At 41.1% G+C, this 10,365-nt stretch overlaps 1 protein-coding gene across 3 annotated transcripts; it reads left to right on the forward strand.

The window, feature by feature from the left end:
* The first annotated feature begins 67 nt into the window (after positions 1–67).
* si:dkey-29p10.4 (E3 ubiquitin/ISG15 ligase TRIM25) lies at positions 68–9,761 on the forward strand. 3 transcript variants are annotated; one of them, XM_022686083.2, is made up of 7 exons: positions 68–601; positions 1,623–2,437; positions 3,489–3,584; positions 3,698–3,946; positions 4,054–4,076; positions 4,601–4,749; positions 9,033–9,761. In XM_022686083.2, the coding sequence occupies exons 1-7, from the start codon at positions 361–363 to the stop codon at positions 9,587–9,589; spliced, it is 2,130 nt and encodes a 709-aa protein (XP_022541804.2). In that variant the 5' UTR covers positions 68–360; the 3' UTR covers positions 9,590–9,761. The 3 variants fall into 3 exon arrangements, with proteins under 3 accessions (XP_022541804.2, XP_022541805.2, XP_022541806.2); XM_022686084.2 differs by having other exon boundaries at positions 72–556; XM_022686085.2 differs by lacking the exon at positions 68–601 and adding an exon at positions 616–1,409.
* Positions 9,762–10,365: the final 604 nt, after the last annotated feature.

Consider the following 10,365-nt stretch of genomic DNA (forward strand, 5'->3'; position numbering starts at 1 on the left):
GTTTGTAATGATCTCTCATTGCCATAATTTTAATATGATACAGTGATTTATGCTAGACAAATATACTAACCTACATCTACTGGGATTTCTACAGAAAACATGCTCTAATATAGTGCTTATGTTGTATTTGTACAGCTAAATACACACTATGGTAGCACGGTTTGACAGGGTAGCACAACTCGACAGAACACCGGACGCGCGCTGGGGGTCTAAGCCCCGCCTCTTCCCGCAGGCCTCCGACAGGGCGGCTCGGTGATTGGGTGCTGTGTGTTTTGGGTAAGAGGCCCGGCCCCGGCGCTGGTTCAGTTTCGGTTCTCCGCGGGCCCGCGCTGCTGCTGAAACTGAGCTCGGCGGGGAGAGATGGGCTCCTCGATGGATAAACCCGCCGCCGGTACCTGCCCGCTGTGTCTCCGCGAGTGCCGGAACCACGTGACGCTGGGCTGCCGGCACCGCTTTTGCCAGGGCTGCATCGGGGAGCTGTGGAGCGGCTCCGCCACCGGCCCGTACTACTGCCCCGAGTGCAAGTACGAGTACACGGAGCTGCCCGACCTCGGAGGTCCGTACGGAGCGTCCACCTCCACCGCCGCCGCTGCGTACAGAAGTACCGCGCGCTGCTTCACTGCTCTTTATATCAGTTTTGATGATGTTTGTTCATGTTTAATGTGGTTGTTTATCCGGTTTCTCTGCGGGAGCTCCGTGTTTACTGCGCGCGGCCCGCCGCTAGGCCTGAGAACTGTTAGCCTGGCTGCTAACCAGCACTTTAAACTGGCGGGAAATTACAACAGCGGCCTGAATCTCTCAGACTCAGAATCACCCACTGTAAACCGCACTGTTATTAAAACCTGTTCTTTAATCCGCGCTGCTGTAAATCAGCTCTAATATTATAAACTGATCCAGCGCGCTCGAGGATCACTCTGAGATTTACTCACTTCCTGAAAACTGAAAGCAACAGCTCGACTAATGCTAATCATACAGTAGATTATTTCAAAACAAGACTCTGAACAGACTTTTAACAGACTAAAGTCTGAAACCCTTTCACATCTTCAGACAAGCCACAAACTTTTCACCTACAGACTTTTTACTCACTCTGATCAGTCTAGGAGTCTGATGATCAGTCTAAGAGTCTGAAAATAGGCTCCTCTCACTATGATCAGTCTGAGAGTCTGTTGATCAGACTGATTAACTTTAGTAGCTGTATTTCATACAAAACAAATGAGGTGCATTATACTCATTTGTATATTCTGGTGGTTGTGAATACTGTAAATGCTCCAAGTGCTTTGTTAAATACGTAAACTGAAATGAAAAATGCCTTTTAGCCGAGTTTAGAGGAGATGTTTAGTGGCACTAAAATGCCCAGAGGAAAAGTGCATTCTGCCCTTACATGAAAATGGAAACAGGAAGAATGGCAGGTAAAATGTGTAGTTGGAACCTGCCTCTTGTGAGTTAAAAAGTTTCAGTTTCAAGAAATCTACTAATATCTGATATTTTAATGGAAGTGGTGTTCTAATATTTAAGTTGTGAACAAAGGGATCGCCTTATTTTGATAGCTTTTTTGTTTTGATGGTTTATTGATATCTGTTTTTACACGTTTTACAATTGTGCTGTCTTTCCTTTATTTATAGATTCTGCTCTTGGGAAGAGACTTTCTGCACGCTATTCCTCCAAAAAAGTTCTTGGGAAAAGGAAATTTAGTTCATCTACCTTTAGATACGGCAGTGAAGGGTACAGACTTGGCACAGGCCCATCCAACAACAGCCCAATCGTGGTCAGTGACCCTGATCTTGACACACCACCAGCCAAGAAAAAGGCCACAGGAGCCCCTTCATCAGAAGCCCATGGAAAGCATTCTATGTCAAAAACGTCCTCAACCGACACTACTCATCTAGCAAACAGTTCACAGTCTAAAGAGCGGACAGCTTCAGTCGGTGAACCATCATGGAGAGGAGGGGAGGTTGGAGAGTCATCCTCTAGTGCAGTAGAGAGGCCTCCACAAAAGTCAGCATCACCAGCTGGAACGTGCACCCAGGAGCCCTCCTCAAACGCTAAAGGCTCCCCCAGCAGTCGCAGGGAACAGTTAGGTCAGAATAACAGCTCTTCAGATTCTGCTAAGACCTCAAATGCTTCCACTGGGGGCTCTGTGCTCTGCCACTACTGCTCCAGTCGAGAGCAAAGGGCAGCTGTGAAGACCTGCCTGGTGTGTGGTGCGTCCATGTGCCCGGAGCATCTGCGGGTCCATTTGGAATCACCGGTTTTCCAGAGCCATCCGCTCGTGCCTGCTGTGGAGGACGTGTCACCTTGGAGGTGCCAAGAGCACCAGGAGATGAATCGTATCTACTGTCGTCCCTGTGGGGTCTGTGTGTGCACCGTTTGCACTGTGATTGGCTCACACAAGGACCATGCCTGCATCAGCATCCGAGAGGCTGAGAAGGTGCTCAGGGTAAGCAGACAAACTTGTAGTTCGTTTTTGCCAGAGATGTTTTGTCTAAAACTGCTTTTAATAGTTTTTAATGTCCCAGGAATTAATACGCCAAAAATTACTTTATGCCATTGATATAAAAATAATATACCAAAATTATAAAAAAAAAATTCTCGTGGGATAACAAAACTGCCATATTTTTGGGACTATAAGGCACACTTAATTCTTCATTTTTACCAAAAATGTTCAGCACGTCTTATAATCCGGTGCTCCTCATGTATTAATTTTCCCAGTCAGGTATTAAGCAGCAGTGAAGCCACTTCGCTAAATTACGGCATTATAAGGTTGAGTTTTTCAGTGAAGTTTTGTTCAGCAGGTTGAGTGCAGCAGTATTAGCATTAGCTGCTAACTGCAGCGCTAGCTTTTTCGCAGTTTAGTGGAGAGTATATTGGACTGTAGTCTGCATGTTTCACATGTTAAAACAAGCTACATAGGATGATCCCATAGCTGATGGCGCCCTGGGTTAGTAGAACACTCAGTCTAGCGCTATCAGGCGACGTTTATTAGCACTGATTCCCTCACCAGGCATTTTGGTGTTGTTTACTGTTGTTCTTTCTAGATATGAGCCAGATGTGGTAAATATAAGTTCCTGTTGGAAGAAAAGAACCTTCACCTGATGCTTGTTTCACACTGAATATTATGTGTTGTGAGGAGAAATTGTTTTTGTTTGACTTGCAGAAGAAGGGAAGCTATACATTTGCATAAGTATATGGCTTAAATAAATTGTGGGAAAGCAGTAAAACATGTCTGTACCGATACATCTGCTCTGTATGGAATGGCACTCAGTCTTCATCGAGGGGGGTGGGTTCCTTCCTTGGTTCCTCCTAAGGTTTCCTCCTCTTAATGTAAGGGAGTTTTTTGCCACTGTTGTCTCCACAAAAATTGACCTATTTTTCTATTTAAAGCTGCATTTACAACTTTTGTTGTAAAAAGCGCTATATAAATAAAATTGAATTGAATTAAATTGTTGTAAGCACAAAGCTAATAACTGAACTATTGTTTTGTCTTACAGGCCACACTAAGCAATGAAATGAAAAAAATACAGATTAAAGAAACAGCTGTCTCAGAAAGACTAACTGAGCTCACCGAGAGAAAAAACTGTGTTCAGGTAAGTGAAAATAAAAATATTTTTTTATAATTGCAGATATGTAGGTCGTGTAGGTCTAAGAGCTGAGGATATGAATGTGTACCCATCACTCACTCTCAGTAATTCGTGAGCAGGAGGTGGTAGAGGGCACACGGGCTGCTGTGGTGCAGCAGTACCAGGCCATGCGGGAGGCTCTGGAGCTGGAGGAGCAACAGGCTTTACTCTGTGTGGCCCAAGAGGAGAGCAGAGTACTCGGAAGCATTGATGAACAACTGAGCACCCTGAACGATGGGCTCAGAACCATCCAGACCACTTTCAACTCCCTGCAGAGGCTCGCAGATGCAGAGGGGGCTTCACGGGCTCAGGACCAGGCCTTTATCATGGTACGACTAGCTGCAAGTCCTGCTCAGAAAGTTTCTGAATTTGTAAAATCATGTTTCAGTAGGAAAATTTACACAATAACGTTTCTTTCTATTTTCTTTCTTTTTAGGAATACAGAAAAATGGCTGAAGGGTGAGAAATGTTTGTTTTTATTCAAGTCAGATTTATTGTTTTTTAAAGGGTCTGTAGAACTGAGCTGCACAAAGCATCACATGAATTCTTAAACACGTATTTACCATCTAACAATACAGTGGTGTTACTGATATATTTGTGCTGAAGTGAAGCATGATTAGTTCTGGTCTGCTTTTTGATTAAGGCTCAATATATGGCAGCCAATCGAAGCAACAATAATTTTTATTTGCTAGTTGTGAAGGTATCAGCAGTTTGGACTGTGATCAAGAATAAAAGATAATTATGGCTCTTTTTGGTTCATAAAATCACATTATCATAAGCAGACCACGGGGGGGGGGGGGGGGCGTTTAAACCATAAAATGCTCCGGATGTGACTGCAGTTCTCTTCATAATCATCTGTCCATGTGCTCTGATTTTCTGAACAGTATTCAGTAGGGTAGAGGCTGTTTCTAAAGTTTGTCTAATATCTGAATACTGTTATTTAGGCAGTAACAGTCGTCCCTGCTGTTCCGTATGTTCTCTAGTTTGAATAGCCTGTCAGACCCTGTGCAGAACCTGGATCCAGTGGAGGAGCTGAATCAAGGCAGACTGGATTGCCTGCAGGACTGGACCGAGAGAAGACTCGATATTGTAGTAATATCAGTACCTCACAGAGACCCGTTCAGACTGCTCTGTAAGTTTTCTGCTTTTCTAATCTTTTTAAATAGAGCTCTGGTGTGAAGTGGACTTGGGTTGTTGTGAAACATGATACCAAGTACAAACTCAATTTAACCCCAGCATTACCAAATACAGAACTGTTAGCCGATGCCCCCAACAGGCTTACAATGCTAGTGATGGGGGCATGAAGTTACCCATGCAAGGAAATGGCTATTTTCACACCATTAACAAGCTCAAAGACGCTCCACACTTTATTGTAGAATTCTGAGGACCCTGATATTTAAAATGAGGCACTAAGAGCTTTGAAATTGCACAGCTAGTTTATGGAAATACACTGTTTTTTACACACAGTACCTTCAGGTAGTTTATTAAAAAACACTGTTTATGAACTACCTCAAGGTAGTTCTCTGGGACACGCCTATTGGACTGTTGAGCACAAACGAATAGGTAGAATAAGGGAACAAATTGCAAAATTAATGCACCAACCTTATAGAGATATTTTCGGCAACAGCAGGAACTGATTGATTTATCAATTTTTTTATGATTTATAGTAAAGAAGAAGAACTACTTCACTACTGTACTAAAATACTGTAACTGTACTTTACTGGAGTATTATTTTTTTCTCCTACCTCCAACTTCATATTTTTCCTGTGTTTTAATAATTTTACTGCAATACATTTTGTGTGTCTGTGCTCACGCATGTGTGTGGCCAGCCAGTCAGTCATGGATACTGGGTTGATTTTACAAAATAAAGGGCCATATTCATTTTGATGTAAAAAAAAAAAACACAAGGTGGAAAAAAATAATAATAGTAATAATAATTAATAAATAAATAATACCCCTAAACCTCTGATTCTAGAACTGTTTAGCTTTTTTATGGTATCGCTAGCATTGTAATCCTATTGGTATCATCAGCTAAAAGCTCTTTAGTTGGGAATTCTGGGAGAGAACAGAAGCGAGCTCTTTTACTTATTATGATTCACTATGTATACTCTAAGGGTAGACACATACTTGCTGTTTGCTCATGCGTTGGCGTAGACCAGTGGCTGATGCTGGTCTTTCAAGGAGGGGAAGCTCAATTTCGGCCTACATCTTAACATATGTAATTTTATTTATACGTAAATTCTACTCTCTGAGAAGTTTTTTTTTTTTTTGTAAACAAAAGGCATTATTTTCAAGTTTTCACTACACAACAAAAAGGTACCCATTCTTTACAATAAACAATTACATAAAAAAGACGCTATGACATGAATAAACATAAAATGATCAGTAAAAAAAACATTACGCAAAATCTTTAAAGTTGGTAAAGGAAAAAAATGCAGGTAAATTTATTTCCTTTTTGAACAGTTTTAATTTCCTTAAATAATCCCTTTATTAATTTAAATTATTTAAATTATTTTTAATGATAACACAATACTTACTACTGGCCCCTGTTCATTTATGAGTTTCATTAAGAGGCGTGGCCATCAGTACATTTTATTTGTTACAGCACTTCCAGTCAGCCAGCTCACTTTATCAAACCAGAACAGCTGAAAATACCTGTTACTTTTCCCACCTTTTACACTAAATTAATCTGAGCAGTTGATCTGTTTTGCTGTTTAACTGTTTAGCTGTTTTTCTTCGTATGGAAGACTATCAAATGGCTTCACCAAAATCCGTCCACAACATTAAAACTGCCTGACGAGGCTAGTGTGAAGTGTGTCCGTCTGTGAGTGCTTTGTGACGGGCTGAGCAGCACCCGCTGGACAGAAACTGCGATAGAAAAGAGTGATAGAAGTCAGAAAGAGTGATAGAAGTCAGAAAGAGTGATAGAAGTCAGAAAGAGTGATAGAAGTCAGAAAGAGTGATAGAAGTCGGAAAGAGTAACAGAAGTCAGTCTCCAAACACAAGCAGCTACAGAAAAGCACCAGAAATAGAAGCTGGATTTGTCGCTTGTTGTTTTTAATAAAGAAAATGCCGCTATAAGGATTAGGAAAGTCTCCGGTTCAACTCAGAACAGAATTATAATGCTCCCAGCGCGGATGTTTAAAGATCGCTGATTCGCTCATTTCGCTGTCAATCAAAAAGGGACTCCGCCTCAGACAGATCATCCAATCATCATGCAGAAGCTGAGCGTCCGGGCCGGCCGAGGCCAGCCCACTGCTCCATAGACCCCCAGAGACGCTGAGCGTCCGATGGGCGGGACAAAGCCCAGCATTTATCCAATGACTCGTCTGGTTTGGCCGCGCGCTTTGCTCCGCTATTGAAGTCTGTGCACTGTTTAAAGCAGCGCTGTGAAGCTGCGGGAATGAGTGAGAGGAAAGCCGCGGCGTTACCAGTGATAAGAAGCTGATTCTGAACTAAGTTCAGCGCGGTGTAGCGCATATTTAATCAATGACATGTACACACAACAGTATATATTTAATCACTTATTTTTTTACATTTTAGGGCAAGCTGAGCTTCCCTTGCAGTCTTAGAGCAATCGCCACTGGCGTAGACATCCGGCTGCATTGTGAATGTGACTGAGAACATATTAGCGTATGTGCAACGCATGTAACTGGAGGCTTCCAGTTGAGGGCGGAGCGTAGAAAGGGCTTCGGGGTTTGCACAATGTAAACATGGCAAAGAGCTTCTGGATGTGAATGATGCAAACATGCTACAATGGCTACACTGCCCCTAGCGGTTTTGTGTGTATTGCACCTCACGTACACTTCACGTTAATTTTTGATGGACGTACACGACCTATTTTCCAATCAGACGCAGGATACGTGAAGCAGCCATGATGCGTACGTGAACGCGTAGTTAACAGCTAATATTTCTCTACCTTAAGTCCATTTCAGACCTAAGTCCTTCTTTAAATGTTTCTTTGAGCCCAACATTTAATTGAGTAAATAATTAGGAGTGCAGTCAGTAAGATTTATAATTTATGTCTAATATTTGAATATATTTTCTTTGGACTCAAAAAAGTATATTGTTCTGTCAATGGAAAATATCCATGTGAATTGCTGTGTAGTCCAAAACTAGGCTTAATCCCCTGTCTGTGTGATTGCCCTAAAAAGGTGTAGAGATGGAAAAATCTTATTTATAGATCTGAGTTCTAAAAACGTCTAAAGTAGGATTGGCAAATATATTAGCATTTATATGGAGAAAATACTGGGACACCTGCTCATTTACTCTACTGTCCAAGAAGGTTTTCTACTAGATTTTGGAGCATTACTGTAAAGATTTTATTTTATTTAGTGTGAAGAGCATCAGTGAGGTCCAGATGGTCCCCAACCTCCCATCACATCCCAGAACTATTGGATGAAGTTGCATTGTTCCAGAGAACACAGTTCCAAAGCTCCACAGTTCAGTGCTGGGGTGCTTTATGCCTTGCATTAGGCATGATGCCCATAGCTTCATTGCGTTTATGCTCCCAGGAGTCCTATTGTATTATTTGGACTTTTGGTTTATTAATAGGTGCTACTATAATAGCTAAATGGATTCATTAAAAGGGGAGTCCGCTAGGGTAAGTGATGTGGCTCTGATGTTTTGTATAAAATAACAATAATGTAACAAAATAAATAATGCAACATAGAAATAATGTAACACAAAAATCTACCACAATTCTAACAAGCAGAATATGCAAAATACCCCTAAAGCTCCACAATAAATAAATGCTTATATAATAGACTGCTTTCAAACAAAAAAATAATAATGATATGGATATGGATTTTTTCTCATTAAAAATAATGATGATATTTCTATGATATGGCAGAGCACTAGTGTCCACTAGTGTATATTTGGATATACAACTCTACTTTCTGCACCAGGAGTAGAGGCATAAAGTTATCCAAAAGCAGTGTGTAAGACTGGTGGAGGAGGACATGCCAAGATGCATGAAAACTGTGATTAAAAACCAGGGTTATTCCACCAAATATTGATTTCTGAATCTTAAAACTGTATAAATATGAACTTGTTTTCTTTGCATTATTTCTGCCATTTCTCATTTTCTGTAAATAAATGCTCTAAATGAGAGCATTTATTTTATTTGGTTTTATTTGGAATTTGGGAGAAATGTTGTCTGTAGTTTATAGAATAAAACAGCAATGTTCATTTTACTCAAACATAAACCTATAAATAGCAAAATCAGAGAAACTGATTCAGAAACTGAAGTGCTCTTATTTTTTTTTAGCTGTATAGTGTATGTATTAAAATCTATAACTGCTGTATACATCCTGTATGATTATTCCCTATTCCTCTCATTTGGCAAACCCTTTATTATGATGTTATTACATTTTATTTTTGTGTTTTATATCTTTGCTGTTTTTTTCCCTGCAGATGGTTTTTGTCCAAATCTGAACCCTGACACTGCTCATCCGAAACTGCTGTTATCTGCTGAGAACAGACACGTGGAGTACAGCGAGTCTCAGCAGCCCTACCCAGATCACGAGGCTCGCTTCTCCATCTTCCCCCAGGTGTTGGGCTCTAAGGCCCTGAGCCAGGGCCGCCACTACTGGGAGGTGGAGGTCTCTCTGGACGAGGGCCGCTGGAAGGTGGGCGTCTGCGACGGGCAGATAGTTAGAAAGGGCCAGAAGGACAGCTGCCGTATCGGCTTCTACACAAAGTCTTGGTGTCTGGTGTGTGAAAAGGGCAGGGTGGAGGCCCTCCACGATAAGGTGACCTCGCCCGTGTGTGCTACTGGACTGCAGAAGGTGGGGGTGCTTGTGGATTTTGAGGAGGGCTGCCTGTCGTTCTACAGTGTGTCTGATGGGGGCGCTCTTACCCTGCTCTACAGTTTCCAGCAGGAATTCTCTGAGCCGCTTTACCCTGCTCTGGCCGTCTCCAAGACTCGGCTGTCTGTGTGTGACCTGTTTGCCAGGCCTGGAACAGACTAGTGAGCTGGTCCTCGTGAAGAGCGATGCCATTATGTGGCTTATTTGGCTTTTATGGGGCATCAAATGAAATGTGGGTCAATTCTGACAGCAAGAATTTTCTGATACTGTTATTATATACATTTCTAAAATGTAGATACTGCTTCTTGCTCCACCTGGAGAAGCTTTACAAAAGAAAAGTAACACTTTTTTGTACAGAGTTACAAAAGTAGTAAAAAAATTAAATGCTGAAATGTTAAGGATAGTAAATACAGAAAATATATAAGACACATGTAAACATCAATCGGATGCCATAATATTTGCTGAGATACTGATTTGATTCCAGCATTTTTTTTAGTCCTCCCGTCTCTCTTTCCAGGGTGAATATTTTAAAGTGCAGTACGTTTCTGTGGGGAAAAAATCAAATCAAACTAACTGTTTGTTTTATGATGATCTCATTTTTAAAATGAAATACTTAATACACAATATGAGCCTTTTCCAATACTTCTCATCATTCCATTTCTATACAATTGTAGTAATCGTTTTAAGGACATGTACAAAAATAATCCATTGTTATAAAGGTAAATGCTTTTTTTTAAAACAAATCTAATTGAGTACAGTTATGTATTGTATTTCTGTATTACGATGATTGTAATGGTTTGGTTTATTAAATAAACAGTTTTCTGTGTATTTGTTTCATGTTTAATGTGCTGTTTTTCTCTGTGCCTGGTAATAATGAATTTTCTTAGAATGCATTTCCACAGTCCAAAAGTCATTTTTCATATTTACTAGCAGGTGTG

The sequence above is a fragment of the Astyanax mexicanus genome, unplaced genomic scaffold (genome assembly GCF_023375975.1).
Source record: "Astyanax mexicanus isolate ESR-SI-001 unplaced genomic scaffold, AstMex3_surface scaffold_37, whole genome shotgun sequence".
NCBI lineage: Eukaryota > Metazoa > Chordata > Actinopteri > Characiformes > Acestrorhamphidae > Astyanax > Astyanax mexicanus.

What these genes read in the sequence shown, in the direction of transcription:
- si:dkey-29p10.4 (XM_022686083.2), top strand. Translation starts at nt 361, where the DNA reads ATGGGCTCCTCGATGGATAAACCCGCCGCCGGTACCTGCCCGCTGTGT. An exon ending in AGAGAAAAAACTGTGTTCAG is followed by an intron (nt 3,585 to 3,697) that starts GTAAGTGAAAAT and finishes ATTCGTGAGCAG; the next exon opens with GAGGTGGTAGAGGGCACACG. An exon ending in AGGACCAGGCCTTTATCATG is followed by an intron (nt 3,947 to 4,053) that starts GTACGACTAGCT and finishes CTTTCTTTTTAG; the next exon opens with GAATACAGAAAAATGGCTGA.